The sequence below is a fragment of the Zootermopsis nevadensis genome, unplaced genomic scaffold (genome assembly GCF_977971745.1).
Source record: "Zootermopsis nevadensis isolate Lab colony 2312 unplaced genomic scaffold, Znev_1.0 Znev_ptg000018l, whole genome shotgun sequence".
NCBI lineage: Eukaryota > Metazoa > Arthropoda > Insecta > Blattodea > Termopsidae > Zootermopsis > Zootermopsis nevadensis.
Genome location: NW_028259150.1, coordinates 202,861 through 221,278, shown reverse-complemented (window position 1 = coordinate 221,278; position 18,418 = coordinate 202,861). Strand labels below are relative to the sequence as shown.

General features: G+C 35.4%; 2 protein-coding genes across 4 annotated transcripts in view; one reads left to right on the top strand and one right to left on the bottom strand.

Moving 5' to 3' along the window:
• fu (STKc_STK36 domain-containing protein fused) overlaps positions 1-18,418 on the bottom strand; it is a 129,190-nt gene that overhangs the window by 56,835 nt on the left and 53,937 nt on the right. For 2 of the 3 annotated variants that reach the window (XM_087351012.1, XM_087351014.1), the window contains exon 2: positions 2,956-3,017. In XM_087351012.1, coding sequence (XP_087207138.1) covers positions 2,956-3,017 — 62 coding nt within the window. Of the gene's footprint in view, positions 1-2,955; positions 3,018-4,458; positions 4,545-18,418 lie in introns of all 3 variants that reach the window. The other variant, XM_087351013.1, reaches the window with a different exon arrangement.
• The window catches only part of LOC110827470 (ras-related protein Rap-2a), a 153,887-nt gene continuing 146,732 nt past the window's right edge, over positions 11,264-18,418 (top strand). The window contains exon 1 of the mRNA XM_022059184.2: positions 11,264-11,524. The gene's annotated coding sequence lies outside the window, so the exon portion shown is untranslated. The remainder of the gene's footprint in view (positions 11,525-18,418) is intronic.

Below are 18,418 nucleotides of genomic sequence, written 5' to 3'. Positions count from 1 at the left end.
TTGTGTACATCGGAACGCTGTTTCGGCTCCTGCTTTGATCAATTCGGCCAGAATCTGATCAGAATACAGGGATTTATACTATTTTAGCTTTTGGATAGCAGTCTCAAAATTTACCGCAAAAATATGAACTTTATGAAATAATGGTTTACGACGGGATATGGTCCGGGTGTTTTATCTCTAGAACTACTAACAGATTTTATTAAATTCTGTTGAGGAATTTTAATGTGTATTTCACTGAAATATACCATTCCACCTGTTTGTCTGGAATGTATACAGATATAATGGTAGAACTGTGGTACACTGGCAACTAAATTTAAAAAGTGATTCAATTTTCAGACATAATCTTCAGTTAATGGAGAGAACCCAGAACATTTTCACTAATGAAAATCTTATTTTTATGGGTGGAATCTTTCAGTGCTCAGGCATCTGACGAACATAATATCATTCCCGCTTTCCTTCATAAATTAAACGAAACCATAAACTCGATAAGACCTGCAAAATTAAATTTGTTCCAAGCGATTTATTCTTACTGGAAAGTCATAAAATTACCATTGGAAGAATGCAGCTACTTAGATTTACCGGAAGGTCTAATGCTCTTGTTGTAACGAAACAATCCGTAAACTGAAAAATTAAGAACGGCGAAATATTGAAAACTCCTATAGGATGGATGACATGTAGTGAAATCATGTTCATACAATGTGTAATAAGAGTCTATCGTTTTGTTAAAAATCTTGGAGGAGGCATGAACACACAGACACAATTTTGCCATACGAATATACCTGCCTATTCTTATACAACAAGGGTTTTAATATAACAATCAGAAGTAGGCTTACAGATACAAAAGAATTATCACCATGCTGTCAAAGATTTTCAGACATGTTGAGGATGCAGATGGTGAGGGAAATAGCCAACTTATGAAATTAAAGCAGCTCTGGACGTCTTAGTAACCACATTTCTTGGTTGTTAAAAGTTTTTAATAATTTTAATTGAATATTATCAATAGAAACGCTCTTTATAAAAATGAACGCGTGCTACAAATGCTGGCAATGAAAATAATTAGCGACTACGTCGGAAAGTTGAGCTTATCTACATGCAGCGTCAGATACGAATTATCGATCGTGGATTCTTTAAGTATCGAGAATGTACTTACAGCTTATCACTATAAGTTAACCTGTTTCATTACAACATAACTGATAGGCGAGCTAATGAAAATCTATCTATAAGTGCCATTTATTTCTGGTTATTACCACAACGAGGAAAAATTTAGGCTTGATAATACTGGTAACAACGTGAAGTCCGATCAGACAGAAATTCAGCCGTTAAAAGATAAATGTATTTCTTCAGAAATATTTCGAATTGAAATATTCTCTGAAACGCGGAGAAAAAACAAGAAGGTATCCCCTTTAAGGACAAGAAATTTTAACGTATTCTGAAATTCTATCATAGAATATTGATGGACACATTTAGTGCAAGACACCGAGTAAAAATTAAATAATGTAAATATTTATGGATTTAAATTACTGTCTATACTTCTCAAATAAACCAAATTTGATTCTATTTAAATTTTTGCAGGCTTATATTTTTCGGATTGCCACATGTATTTCCTTACGATCCATTCGTGTGGGCGTCGGCTTTCGCTCTTCGTCCGATAAGAAACTTGGAAGGCATTCTTTTGAGTTACACAGCCTTTTAAATATACGATCAAGGTCGTGACCTTTGAAGTGAATATTAGTATACATTTTCAAAGGGAATGTTAACTTGATCCTTTTTCTGATGAGTGCTTTGTTGTATTACAATCGTGAAATGAAACAGTTCTTTGAGATTACATAACCTCAATGTGGATCTCAAATATCACGGTACCAGAAGACCAGCTACGATGATTATCTGTGTTACGTGTGCATAATCTCGTGTCTTTCTGACATAGAATTTCTAATATAATCGTGTTTATTATTACGTACGCAAAATGGCGATTGGTGACAAAGTTATTTATAATTTATGATTGGCTCAGCGGAGTTTTACTTTGAGAGAACACAAAAGGAAGGCAAATACGCCTTCTGGGAGATTGAACCGTATAGTCTGGTAGAAATTTACCGACGTTTCAGAGGTGCTTACTGCCTCCATCATCAGGGCGATAAGTCCTTTCATGTTTAAAATTATACAAATATTTTTTTTATTATTATTATATTTCCTGTACCCATGTAAGTAGATACCAACAAGCCGACACTGGTAACTTCATTTAGGGCAGTTACTATCTCCGTGAATTACGGTCCTTCTTGAAAACCTAATAATCATTCAGCTAGTCAAGAAATTTCCACCGCCTTTCAGGGAACCCTAAATTTTATTACAATGCTCACAATACCCTCCCATTAGACTCTATTCTGAACCAGATGAAGATATTCAGTACCCCGAAACTTGTTTAAGACTAATTTTATTTTCATATTCACATTACGCCTAGGTCTTCCAAGCCGTCTCATTTTCCAGGTTTTCCAATGCCACTTACAGTAATGTATTATATTATACAAATCAGGCTGCTAAAGTTTCAAACCAGTATCTGGTAAGCTGAGGTACCGTCCCATAGTAGCCTACGATTTCATAAACTCATCTGTAAGATGTTATGAGAAGAAAGGGGTACGCCATTGAATACACATATTTTCGAGATTTTACTCACCTAATTGCGCCTGCTGTTCATTAATTATTTCAGTTACAGATATCGTACAAATTATTAATTATATATCACACTATGGATATACTACATAGAATCAGAAACTAACTTTACTGTAGGACTAGCAACGTCGTTAACTATTCGTCATATCCATAAATGTGAGAAATCAAAGTTTCAGACATTGAGTCTAATCACTTCCATGCTTTATGCAGTGTGCTAATTTGGTGCAGAACCGTTTTAAAAGAACTGGTGAACTTCACAGAAAAGTATAATTGTATTTTACAGATACTTACCAAAATTTAATTCTCCCGACAGCTTTCTCTGAACACCGGCTCCACCAGTATAAAAAAACATTCTGTAAAAAAATGAATAAAATATAGCCATTTCAAAATATCTTTCAAGTAAGCAAGTGTAAATTTATGATGCAATATAAGTGCTGTTATATAACTATCTAAAAACTTTAAAGCTCGTATACATCCATCTTCGTTCCATCATTACTGTGCGTAAGATAACAAGATTGTTTCACCATTAGATTATCTAACGTCGAGTATGTACGTATCGTAGAAAATATATGAAAATTTTACGAGTCAATATAGACCTTTAAGGAAGCTGTAGTAGTCTATTTCACGACAATACCCTAGCATTTTCTTAAATATTAAGAACGCGTAGCAAGACTAAAGGAAAGCTGAGATTTGAAACGAGTACGTTACTGACAAAAGTCCGACGTCTTACCGTCAGCTAAATTTATTCGACTCAAGTCTTCACAATTTGATTGGTTGATCTCTTCTTTTATAACCTAACAGATCATGCATAATTGAAAACATCTTTGAGGAGCAGCTAGCCATGTTTAACAATGAAAAAACTCTTATTCTTTACCTCTTGATTTTCTCTGTCCCACTAACGTAACCTGCAAACAGGACTGGCAGAAACGTCATAAACTGGAATTTAAAATTTTTCGAACACTTCAACTTATAAAATTGTTATTTTTATTGTTATATATGTAATGTTTTCTTAAATAATGTTATGATTAAATGACAATTATAGGAATTACACACTGTTTCAAAAAGCTGGAAAAAGAATTAGTATGATGATGGATTGGTAGGTATTTGGAAGGAAGCGGTAATTGCCTTGTTTTGGGTACTTTCCCAGCATTTTCCTGGAAGAACTTGAGGAAACCATGAAACAGACTGCAAAAGGTAGGTAGAAGGAAATGAATTGTAATTCTGAAACTTCAAATGCCACAATCAAAATAATTGTTTCCTGTGTACCGCAATCTCAAGAGAACAAAAGAAACAAAAAAGCTAATAATTATGCAGACTACTGTGTCAAAATATCACAGCCATTTCTTAAAATTTTATGTAAAATACTTGTTTCAAAGACAAAATACTCACGTATGTTACAAAATTATTATACAAGCTGTCTAATTATAAAATCGTCACTGGCCACTTGATAGTATTATTTCAAATCAAGCCAGGTTTAGTTACTGATTAATGCCTACAATATTGATTCTAGTGGGACGGGTCAGTCGTCTGAATCATTTTCTTCCTCAGAGGTCTCGTCAAAGCTGATAAGAGAAAACACATATTTCTATTTTCTATTAAAGTTTCTGTTTCCCAGTTCTCCTTCTTCAGCTTCTCTGTATGCCATACGTAATTTTCCGAAACTGTTGGTGTTACGTGAAGGTTAAGAAACTACATTTGTACCTCTCTGTATACATTCTATAACAAAATTCCACAAGATTAATAATAGAAAGAATTTCATGTGTCAGTGCAAGTAATTTAATTAAAAGAATAAACCTGCTCCAGTGATTCCTGCCACATGTTTTTACGGCTTCCGTTGCAAACCAATTTCGACCAATCTTAGTGTTGTAGTACATTTTAGCCTGTGAACAAACCAGTTCAATGGGATTAGAATGGTGATGGTAGCTGTAAAACTTGGTGCCATGTCCTTCTATCAATTCTAAACCTTCCAAAGAATGTTATATAACACATGTTTACAGTTAATAGCAGAATTAAATGAAATTAGAATGAAAGTAATTAAATATTCCTCATACTGGTATTTACAGAGCAAATTAATCACACTCTCAGGTACATTTACAGAACTTCTATGAACCCTGAAGAGGCAGACATGCAGTTAAAAACTTATATAGCCATTTATTCATGGCATTTTGCTGAATGAAGCAGGGGGCAACCCTAAATTATACTTGAGGTATAATTTGTTCACAGATGTAAATATTAATGAGATCGTCTCACTTCTCTCTTGATATGTTGGCAGAATGCAAGATAATATACCAGGTATTTGTTGTTTGTTTTCTCTTCTTAACAGAATGGTTGGTGCCACAACTCCACATCTTTGATTCATTGCCATTCTTCTTCTTCCTGACAGGTATTAGGCCATAAGGCCCGTTACGGTCCATCTTTTTATAGGGAAGCCTATGAAACTTGTACTCCTGAGCTGATATTTTAAAATTTCCTTAGGGATCCATCCATCGTTCATCCTGTCCGAATAAGATTTCCAATTGTGTTGATAGTGTTGCGTATATTCTATAGCTGGATCCATATTTAATTCCTGTAACACTTCCTCGTTTCGTTTATGGTCCCATTTTATACGTCCTGCTGTTCTTCTCATAGATTTCATCTTGCAGGCTGTTAATGTTTTTGTCAAAACTTTTAATTGTCCATGCCTCGCTTCCGTAGCAGAGGACTGGTCTTGCTAAAGTTTTAGAGTTTCGTAAGCGAGTTTGTTGTAGGGGATGACGGGGGAATGGTGTTCAGTGGGAAATGCCGGTCAGGCACTTTTCTGACGAACGGTACCAGATAGATGCTTCAAGCTGGTTCTGACATCTAGTGCTTCATTCTGTGAAGTGCGACAGCGAATTAAGCCATTTACTTCTGGTGCAGTTATCGAGATATTTGCATGTGTCTGTTTTGTGCTCCAGTGATCTAATACTTCACATTGAAATATCTGAGGTGAGTAAACTTTATTTGAATTATATGCATTTTTCTTATGGGTTTACATAACATGCGATAGTTGGATATTATAACTGCGTAGATGATTATGAATAAATATGTGCCATTTCACGGCAACATCCCTTTCGTTTCAGGTTACGCGTTTGGGGTAATGACGGTCAAGGATAGACATAAACTACGGTGGGTCCACGGACATCTTGCTGAAAAAGCAGAGGCAAGCAGCTTTCGGAGATTGTGACAGGGACACCCATGAAGGGTTCTTTAGAAAGCAAGTCATTAAAGTGAAATGCAAAAGCACAAATAGAAGTAGGCAAACAGCAATATTTCGAAAGAAAATACAGAATAAGGAAACTAGCCTCAAAGAGAGATAGAAACACTGCAGGAAGAATCTGAAGAACCAGCTGGACTTGACTTCATCAGAAGAGCACACATATATACACGATCAAAATATTCTTGACGAAAATAAAGAGAATGACACAGAAACAGATTGTGAATAATGTTTTATTTGTGAAGAATTTGGGAAAGACGGAGAACTCTGGTATCTGGGTACATGCAGAATGCAGTGGCTGGGAATTTCCAGATGGTTATCTTTGTGATCTGTATTTGACAAGAAGAAATACAAAATTAAAAACACACTTAAGGTTATAAATGACTTCTATCTTAACAATCTATTAGAATTTGTTAGTTCAAATGATTTAGACGTGTACACATTTTGTAAACTAAGATATTTGCCTATTACTTACTAAGAAAACACATTTTATTCACTCAGTATCTTATTTACTTCAGTGATATGTTGAAGCTCAAATAGTGACTGTCATTACCCCTAAGGGTGGGGAATACCGGTCAAAGCTACTTCTTCAGTTATCATTTCCTGAGAATGTTTTACGTTCAACGTATTCTATACTGCATAATTAAGAAGTAGACTCTTCAGACTAACTGTCAGATGGTTTTAGAACATAATTAATGATGGCTACTGTTTTTCATATATTTTCTGAGAAATATCTTTCTCTTTTTGAAAATATATATTATATCTTAGGTAATTCGTTTATTCTTTCTATTATTTTATTAGTAATGCATATTTTGCTTTGTACAGATTATTTATCACGAAAAAATATTATTTTTGTTTTTTCTATTGAGATTTCCATGTTATATCTGGATGCTATTATATGTAAATTATGATCTGAGCTTCCCAGATCATCATCTGATCTCGCGATGAGAGCTAAGTCATCTGTGAAAAGTATTGCATTTAGCTTTATATTTCTGTGTATATGTTTTGATCCTCGGGGTTCTCTCCAGTCCTCAATTATAATATTCATATAAATTATGAAGAGTAAAAGTGAGAGGTCGTACCCTTGTATTGATTTCCGTGGTGATTGTCTCTGCTCTATTTTAACTGAAGTCGAATTTATTATACATATATTGTATACATTCTTAATTTGATGTGGAAATTTATATTTTCTCAAAACCGCTAGTAGCTTGGATCTGTTGGCTCTATAAAAAGTTTCTTAAAGTCCACAAGAGATATTTGGGTTTGTATGTTGAACTCCATGTTTTTTTCCGCCATAATTTTTATTGTAAAATACACACCTGTACAAGATATACCTATTCGGAAGCTAATATTTGCATTTGTTTTTAATTATACTAGCATATTAAAACCGTTTCACCTTCTCGAACCGGTTTGTCAGATGATCAGGGTGTTCGTCTCAAGGGTAGCTTAACGGGCTGTTGATCGAAGACAGCTCACAGACGTAGAAAGTCAGTTCCCGGTGGGTCTAGAAGGACATCTCTCTAATTCTAAAGTCGAAACGCCCGTGTCCTCCGAAAGTTCCTTCTACAACTCTCTCGCACAAGACATTCCGGATATATGTAATTATGCAGACTTAAAATATTTTCTAATAAAGAATACAAATCATTTGTAGCAGTAAAATACAAACAATAGAAGTAGAGTGCGCTCACGGACATCAACGTAAGGTATTAAAATATATTTTGTTAGCCCAAGTTCAATAAACTTACTCCCCTGTAACTGTTGCAGCCCTTTCTTTCTCCCTGTTTAAAAATGACGATTAAATTTTATTTCAAGCAGTTTTCTCCTTCCCAGTTTAGATTTAGAAGTCGAAGGAATCTAGTTAAGAAAGAGCGGCTAGCATAATTAAATAGTTTACGATTTGTCGAATCTTCAATTGGGGCTTTATTGACTTTTAGGTTAATAAGTACCATCAGAAGTTGCGTTAGAATTGTAACAGATTCCTTCAGTTGGTTATCTGAAAAGAGCATTTTGAGGGATTCCATATTTTTAAAATAATTTGTCCAGGTTTTTTGCGGAATTATATTTATTTGAAAGTTTTCTTTCAAATCTTTGCCTAATTTATTTAAAATTGTATAAGTTTGTTGTTGGGATCTTGGAACATAATTTCTAAGGATTCAAATTCTTTCCAGCCCTTTCTGTGTTATATGTAAACTTTCCTTTTAGCTATTGCTCTTTTGTGGTGATAATCTATTTTATCTTCTTCCTTAGTAGATAATTATTTCTGATATGCATTTCTTTTGTCGTCAATCACCTTTGCAATATGTTCATTCCATAATCTTATTTAAATTTCTCTATAATCGTAAGAAAATATGTACATTTAAACTTCGGTTTACGTGCTTTTTGTGATACGCTGTGTAGTTAATCCCTTAAAGTCCAGTCGTAACCTAACCTTACCACCTGCTTTAACATCTACAATTCTGAATTTTGCCCACACAGTTTGTTTGTTTGTTTCATATGATTTTTAGATCAAACAGAGATTATTTCCATAAAAAAAGTATTAACCAACAGCTCTTTGTGATGAATAGATTTTGTCCATTTTGCTGTAGAAACTGAATTATTTAGATAAGCTTTGTTTTTAAAGGGTATACGTACATGTTTGTAATAATAAATAAATTTAAATTGCGTCACTTTCATTCAGGGAAGAAATTTCAGAGATTAACCAAGTGTGACATTTATATTATGGGAATCGCAAAACAAAGTAACAGATAAAAAATTAATACATACACACAAGGAGGTATTCTCTTTACGTCATGCACATCATTTGTAAAACCATACACACAAAACTCCACTATGTAACAACCAATAAATTTTCAGCTATGAAACGCATATGACGCAATTGTCTGAATATGATATTTCCAAAAATCTTTAATTTTTAATGTGTTGATATCGTCAATAAATTCTAAATTTCAGCTTCCTCTGCCGATGTGTTATTTTTAATGGTATATTATGCTTAGCCATGAAACCTGCCTTTGTTTTTATCATTTACACTCTAAAGCCGAAAAGAAAGGGAAAAGAAACATGGGGGGGGGGACCGTACTGTTAAGGAGAAAACGAAATAATTTATGTCCACGGTGTAAAGTTTCCCAAACAGCTCCTGTTGAAGCAAAACACCCATTTAATTTTTATTTAAATGTTTATTTCCTACCTCAAAGGTAATAAACCCCGTCTCCATTACATCGATTAACTGTTGAAGGAAATAATTTCTGTTTACTTTGAGATCAGAGTAAATTAAAACATTATGTAGACAAAATTCAGAGCTAATGGACATTAAAGCAGGTGGAACGTACATTAAACACTGATTTAACACGGAATTTTCACATGCTGTGCTGGAATAGTGTGTCGGAGGAATGCAAAACCATAGGAATGGAACTCTATTGGATTTATGCACGTCTCAGTAACTCTTATACCTGTAGAGACTGCAGTCTTCTGGGTTGTTGCGCCGTGTAGTCTGGCGGAAATATACTGACGTTCCAGAGGTACTTGCTGATTCAATTTTCATGGCGATGACCGCCGTGATAATAGACACGAAATACCTCTAAAACGTCGGTGAACTTCTACCAGAATACACAGCGCAACAACCCAGAAACAGCCATCTTCATAACAGCCGCCGTGAGAACCTGAAAGCTCACTGCTATAATATATGCCTTTACAATATATTTTTGGTATTAGAACATACCAAATTAGGCTTAAATGATAAATTTTGTTCGAATCCTATTTATTGAAAGCTTTACTTGCGGTTTTTAACGACCAGGAAGTCATGCCCGACTCTGCAAATTGTAAGAACTAATAGATTCAATAAAGTATCAATATGAAATGCCAATATTTGTGTTATGGCCCTTCAATTTTCAGAAAAACACACACACAGTCGAAACATCGCAAAATCTGATATTTAAATATTTTGGCAAGTAATTTCGGTCGACCAGTAATGACGATGAAACAACAACTTTTAATCAACGAAATGACTAAATATTTCATTACAATTTACGTTTAGTTTCTGTTATTGATCTGTTATTAGTGAGAAAAGCTGCCATCATTGTTATTCTAAAGGATATTGCATTTTTTCTTTAGTTTTAGTCTTCGTATACTTTTACCAATATTCCACACCTTTTCCCCTCTTCATCTTCTACCGCTCGTGTTTCCTCATTTACAAAATAATACTGGAATTTAATATATAGTTCAATAACTAAAGTATATACCATTTATTTCCTGATCACTGTTCTATGGACTTTGGCAGAATGCATAATTTACTGATCTAATGACGTAATTGAATTTTGGTTGCCTGAACAATGAACTAAATTAATTATCTCCTTTTCAGTTTGTTCAATAAGCTCTGATGATCATCTTAAATGGAATATACATGTGTGTTATTTAAATTCTGTATAAAGTAAACCGTGTTTGAGAAACAAGGAAAGCCCTGAAGATTTCTGTCTTCTGGGTTATTGCTCTGTGTAGTATGGCAGATGTTTACCAACGTTTCAGAGGTCATACTGCCTCCGTCATCAGGGCGATAAACCCAGAAGATAGAAATCTTCACACTCAACGTTGTTGAAACCTCAAATCATACAAAGGAAAGCCCTGGTTTAGAGAAGAATAGTATTACACAAGCGTGCGCGGGTCATGCACTTCAAGGTGAAGCTCCTTTTGACGTCGACCGTCTCAGTACACGATCTTAAAGTCGGTGTAGAAGTTTTAAAGCACTGTACAGAAATAAACTGCAGCTGAACTTCTAAATCATTGATGTCGACATTTTAGTTTAGAATGGTTGTGGCATGACATAAAATAACTATTATTTTGTACATCCAGTACCACTGTTCCCATATCCGCGAAATTTCATTAAGACCTGTGACTTAAGTGAAGTATTTTTACTTCTTCTCGAGTGCAGACACTCAAAACCCAATTTAATTCTATAATTACATACATGAAGCTGTAGTAACGGAAGTAATCATGCTTGTGATTACATATAATTTCTTATCCGTCTGGATCTGCACCTTGGGACAGGAGCTTTACGACATTCCATCGTCTTCTAATTGCATATTCAGTATCATTCCGTTTCAAATCCCCTGCGAGTTAAAAACGAGACACGGAACGCTGTGCGGCGTCGAGGGGAAGTAAATATCGAATCATTCTGTATAAACGCATCCAATTCAGTCACCCACTCTTTCACCCGGTGTTCTGAATGAACTCTCATCCGAATGATAAAAGAGGTAACGGCAGTGAGCGAGGGGTGAAGGGTCTGGGATGGATAGGGAGGTGTATGTTGTGAGCTGAAAGACCACGACAGCTGGGGGAAAGGTCTGTGCGTCGTACTCGCTGAAACTGCAGAGCGGCGCAGACTCCATCGTACGCCTGCCCCGGTGCGAGCGGACGGTATCACCGCGCGCTCGTCTCTGCATATGCCGGCCAGCAGGCCGTTTCCCCTTGGCTTTGCTCATCTCTGTAAGCATTATCTCGTCTCTCCCCGTGTTGTAGACACGTCGGCCGGGTTTGCGACAGGCACCTGTTGGCTGGCTCGCATCGCTTCTTCCCTACCCTGCTCCGGCTGCGTCTTCTTCTTCTTCTTATCTCAACAGGTCTCTGACCCGAAAGGTAATGCCATGTTTTATTTATGTCCTCCTGCATTGTTAGCTTTGAATGTTTAAAAAATGTTATCGTGAAGTTTAAAGTATTGTAATTATATTAAACAACGAAGTATGAACGTTTTCAAAGGGTATACCTTGAACAGCAATAAGAATTTAAAACACAAAGTGTTTCAGCAAGCGCGAAAAGGAACACCAGTCTTTTGTTTGATGTTAGGTAGCTTTGCGTGTAACATAGTCATACAATTTCTATTACAGCGAAATACTCAATTTACGTTTGAAAGGATCGTGTATACTTCAAAGAAAATACATATCTTTGAGGCATAATGGGGTGATGAATCTATTATAACGAACGTTCACCAAGTCCGAAAATTGATGTGAAGGAAGACACGTAGAGTTGAGTATAGGTTCAAATAAAATGAATATATTAACTAAGATAAATTATAAATGACCATCTCAGTAAATGTTAACATGCATTACTTTTATACAACATTACGAACGAAGAGTTTACACAATTGTAAGTTGGCGCACGATAAAAGTAGCAAGGAACATTCATTGAAATTTTGTAAATTTTATGAAACAGGGTTCTTAGTTATATTTCCATGTAGTTACCCATAGTGGAATGAGTAAATTGTTTGGTATATTTGGTATTTTTACATGTTCTGGGAACACACAATTTTATTACTTCCCCACTTCATTTAGGGTATCGACTTTTTAACTGCATAGGTTCCAGAAAGCTCCAAAAATTAATTTGAAAAGATGTGTGTTAGGACTGAATAACAGCAAGATCACAACTGTCAGGACAAGCCTGTATGGCCTCTGGTCTGAGAGAACAATCCAGGGTCTTTGAAAATCAGTCGGTTTAATTATTTGTAACAGAACTTTTATATACGACTTGTCGCCAGTAAAGACAAAAACTTCTGTATAACTACTTCATTAAAATGTAGACTGTACCCGGAAGTTTTTGAGGACTGACCTTTAGTTTGCAGCAAATTTGTTAAAGTTAGTAAAATTACAATTTTTCATAGAAAATACACCTTTTTGACAACGAGTAACAGCAACAGTTTAACTTTTAGAATTATGTCTAACCGCTTAAGAAAAGTAAAAATTCGTCGTATAAACATTCAATGTGCATCATACCCACACTTCCACTTATTTACAGACGTGCTAGTCTATATTAACAAATGTGAAGTAATGAATTTTCCTGTAATTTCGACAAAATTACAAGCTGCAGGTTTCGTTACACGGGAGACTTCGACCATTCCCTTATATGAACACTGCCTAAATTCTGTAGTGAATGACGCGAATCCCCCATTCAGAGTTCCGTGATGTACGTCGCTCGATACTGCTCGTGTTTGTGCGGGCCTACACTACATTTATGGCCATGTTCTTGCGTTTTGCTGATAATATACCATGAACGTCCTGGAGGATCGTGTGATGTATACACATGTTAAAATTTTATACTCTGTATGAAGAAGCTGGAAAGAATACTGGTAATATAATTTAGTTATAAATTTCTGTGCATGATTTCTACAGTACACAGTTTCTGACTGTATTAAACTGTTTCAGATACAACCTTAACGTTTCGGTTTGATTCGTAAAGAATTTGAAGAAATATTTATGCTCTAACATTACGCACCTGTCTCTAAGGTTCATTAGTTATCGCCATGAAATCGAAGCTGTATGCAGGTATTGGGCAAGGAAAAAAGTTGATTCAGAAGTAAACTAAAATTTTTGTATATAACCATTTTTATTTACCAGCTCAGTAATAAAATAAAAAGACAGCTATTAAATCGCTCGAAAATGTGACAAAATTAAATAATTTAGGGACTATACCAATAAATATATCTTAAATTAACGAAAACGTTAATATTAAATTATTGGTATCATTCAGATCAAAATCTTTTGTCTCTCTGTCTGCAAACTAAAACCTTTCAGATTAAAATATGCCAAATTATATTCTTACTTCTTGTCTTGTACAAATTTGAACCTTAGCCTCTCACTTTAAGGGGATAACACAGGTTTAGTGCGTCTGCTAAAAGGATATTGAGTAAAATATTTGGACCGAAGAGACAGTAAAAGGATGCTGTAAAATATTGCATGTTGAGGCCCTGCATAATTTATGTAATAAGTTAGAAGCATTCAACATTTTGATCAGAAAATCTGAAGTCCTAGGCGTAGACATGAAGATAATATTAGAATTTATATTAAGGAGATAGGATGGGAGGGTGTAAACTAAAGGAACGTGACCCAGGATGGGGATCAGCAGCGCACGGGTTCTTGTGAAGACAGTGATTAATATTCAGGTTCTTTAGAGGACGGAAAATTTCTTGACTTGGCAACTATTGCCTTCTCAAGAACAACTTTACAAAATGCAGTTTCTTTAGTACAAGCTGTGTTTAAGTTTCTAAAATAACACCAGTTTGCACAACCTCAGTAGATGATAATCATAAAAATTCATTAGCATTATGATAAACCATCTCGCTTCATTCTCTGTCCATGCCCACGGTAATAAATATGTAGTCTGTTATCGAAATCGTAATGGGAAATCGAGTTAAACCCAATAAGAAACACGAGCAAAGTGTAAAATTATCGCTATAAGCTACAGAATATTTTCCAGGAGTGTCAGTATTGTTCACATAGTTATTTTCAAAGAAGCTAATTGGAATTTATTGTCGAAAGTCACTTCCTATATTATTGCCAGGGATTGTGTTGCAAATACACAGTCAATTAAAACATCGCCAGTTTTGTTAATTACGAATAGAATCAGGCAACTAATTCTTGGGTTACTAAACGAATTTAATACCAGTGAATTTTATGATAATGAATTATGAATGGAAAATGATGTGGTTTAATGCAGCCACGCGCTGTTTACGGCAGTACTCCAGAATTTTCCTAAAGGGACTAAGATAAACCCTACAAATCTTCCATAAGGATAGACACTATTCAGGCTGAGATTCGAAATTAGAATCTTCAGAACAGAAGGCAGGGAATTAAACCACTCAACCGTGATGTTCGGTTGAATCGTGAAGACATAGACATTACATACTTGAACAAGGATAAGCGTTTTTCCCGAGACCCTAAGGAAAGATAAGAAAAACTACAATTGTAATTCAAGTGAAAAGTTCTTTGGATATTTTCCATTGTCTAGTAAAATAATAAAATAGAAACAACGTTTCGGAGAAGGGAAGATAGAGCCAATCCCTATCTCCTAGGTTCGGAGATAGGGATTAGCTCTACCTGTTGGGCCCAACAGAGTAGGTACCTGAAGACGGAGATAGAGCCTCATCTCCGAAACGTCGTTTCTATTTTATTATTTTACTAGACGATGGAAAATATCTAAAGAACTTTTTATTTAAATAACTCACCATCGTCACTAACTTTTAGATTTGATATACAATCGCAATGCTTCGCGTTGGGATTGAATACAAAGGCCTGCAAAATTCAAGTCAGACTCTGTAGCGCGAGATCAACGCCTTCAATACCATCGAGTTAAAACGTCAAACTTGATTTTCAGGTTCTCAGGCCGTGAAGACTGATGTTGGTCTTCTGTGTAGACGTGTAGGAAGTTACCAAAGTTTGAGAGAGGAACATATTTCACTTGAAGATGGATGCTGTATGTTCCTCGAAACGATGGCGTCTATCTGCACTTCCGCACGGCGTTACAAAACACAAGACCAAAATCGATAAATCAGATTCTCTCTCTCTCCATTGTCAAGGAAAGTTCTTATAACCATAATCAAATGCCTAAACAACTTCGGAAGTTATATAGAATCAAATGAGACAAATGATTATAATAAAAAATATAAAACTGACTGGGGAGGAAATATCGAGACCTGTTGGAAATTATTATTCAGAATTATTTAGGAAGGACTGTGGAAAACCAGGTTGACTTTTAATCAGAATAGCTGGCACTACGATTAGTATTCGAACAGGGTATAAACCAAACTTGTTATTGCTTCAGTTAACCAGCTCGGGAAACCGAAACAGATACATGATTTTATCTAATCTCTTCAGATGGATCTTATATTGTTATATAGCTAAAAAAGGACTTCACTTTTCAGCCACGAATTCAGTAAGTCTCAAGAAAACATGTAGGGCTTAGAAGATTGTTGGTTTTCATGTCTGTTTAGTGATAATGTATATTCTGTTTCTGGATGATGGTTGCGTGTAGGCCTGGCTGCCGACATTTAAAAGACTCTCAATTTAAAGTGAATTGAATATCCATTTGCCCCTTCGTGTTTTAGTAGTACAGATATTAAACTGTGCTTTTAAGTCCCTCACTAAATATCATTTTACCCTAAAGTTGGAGGCAGTTAGGACCTCCGAAATGTCGGCAATATAGCCTATGTCTACAGGTATCCTTACGAAGTAACAGGATCCAGTGCATTAAATTTAATGTTTGAAAATATACTGAAGGCACACATATTCTGGAAGTTCATAATACCCCACACCATAAGAAATTAATAGAAATATATTAGTATCTGTAACTGTGGCCAGAAGATTATGAATTTTAAGACTTTAAACTTACAGAAGAATAGTTAAAGAATTAGTCACTTCAAATCAATTGCCGGAAGAATAAGAAGACACCAGCAATACGCAGTTGTTAAAAATTGACACAAGTTAGCTGTCGGTCCCAGCTTCTCTGCCTGATCAGTCATAAACTTAAGAGCGAAACACAAAAACACTGAAATTTCCAAAGCCTCTCGAAGAACTCTTTTGCGCTTAATACAATTCCCGATAATAACAAAGGTTATCATCTGCTACGTTTGTGACTTTCACATCTTACATGTCACACTACTTCCTTCCATTGCCCTTATTTTACCAGAAATTAGTAAATATAACAGCAAACCTAACGTAAACTGCCACAGAATTTTGTTGGGGATGTGTGACGCACTTAATCACAAAGAACGATAATTCGGTGTGTTAACCTGAAGAGAACTTTCCAGACAAGAACAAGGCAGACAGCAGCTCAATATACATAGTTAAGCAAAGTTAGAGTTGAAATGCAAGACGAATCTGGTTACAGAAACTTATCTGCTCACATTGTGGTGTTACCAAACTAGGCCATACGTGTCGAAGTTTCAGAATAACAACGAAGCAACAAATTACCTACAAGAAGCGCAGATACATATTGCGGAGAAAGGATGTTCATTTTGCATTTTTAAGATAAAAGATTCACGTGTTTTAACGAAACTAAAATCCAAGTAAGTAATATTAAGAAAATAAATATTACGAAGCATGAAAATGTTTAGTTTAGTTAATTACCAAAATCGGCTACATACCGAAATAAATAATAAGACTGTTCCTTAAATATACCACACAATATTAACAAGTCAATGTTGCTATCATATAACAGTTTAAATTTCATACACTTTCAATTATAAGTATTAATATTGTTCAACTTCCTGGCAGGAATTGTGATTTTTTAGAAGTGTTGATCCATTACCTAATACGCGAAAATCTCTGGCGTCGGTCTTTCACTGGCACCATCTACTTCCTAGTCTTGTGAAACATGGAGGAGAAACAGTGAAACTCGATCGCTTAGACGCCCAGTCGCCATGAGGGAACACAGCAATTTCGTTATTAGAAACACTTTTAAAGATATAAGGTGGGCGGACACATGTAAACATGGTAAACACAAGCCCACGACGAGGTTTGCTGATGAAGAGCTTCATATACGTGGATAAAGTACGTATCATCACAATAATACCAACAGAAAACATACATATAATATCAACACAGTAACACCAGCAGAGAATAATATAACGTATACTTCCAACGCAATATATCCCGGCTATTTTAGTCGAATACTACAAGTATTATTAGAGTTTTAAATCTATAAACAACCTTTTTTATAGAGTGATATTCGTAATAAGAGAGAGATATTCCGAAAGTAAGGTAGACCCAAAAAAGGACACCGTAAACGGCATTTGTTAAAACACAGATAAAACTGCTTGTGTTGATTCTTCAGCAATTTTCAGCAATTTTTTTTTAAAATCACTGTTTCGGGGACTGGCTCTTTCTCCTTATTTAGGCGAGAATGTGTCCACTCGGCGGGCCCGTCAGATAAAGTTAGTCTTCATAACTGGTCCATTAATAATTTATAAACTTTACCAAATATTATTAGGATAATCAAATCATGAAGAATGAGACGGAGAGGGCATGTAGCGCACATGGGGGAAATGAGAAATGCGTACAAAATTGTCGTTGGGAAGCCCGAAAGAAAGAGCTATTCGGAATACCTAGGAGTAGATGGAAAGATAATATTAAAATTGATCTTGGTGAAAGAGTGTGTGAGGTTAGGCACTGGTTTCATCTGGCTCTATATAGGGACTAGTGGCGGACTGTTATAAAGACGGTAATAAATCTTTGGCTTCCGTAGGATGAGTAATTTCTTAATTACCCGAGTGACTATTCAGTCTTAGATTGTTGTCTGATAATTTGTACAGCAGTGGGTTCATAATACTTAGATGGCAAAGAAATAGATTTCTTCATTTTGCGTAATATGCTGGTCCATGAGACCTACAGCGTTAACAGTGGAAATTATCCTGGACGTTTTACAACTTCATACCAAAGTATTTTGTTGACATCCTCCTGGATTTCGCAAGTGGGTACTTCAGTCGGGGTTTCGCAGTCAAAATTTTATATCCACTTGATTTATTTAGCCCAATAATATAATTGTCTCCATACTCATCATAATTTCGTCATATAAATAAATAATACATAATAAAGCTAATAAAGATAGTATTAGTTATAAAAGGTATGTGGATTATGACGGCAGTGATATTTTGAAGTACATGTCACGTTAAAAATATGCACTTACTACAAATAATGGCACTTCACAATTTGTGGCGAATAACGGTTTACAATGCCATTTTACGGAGTCCACCGAAGCAGACCG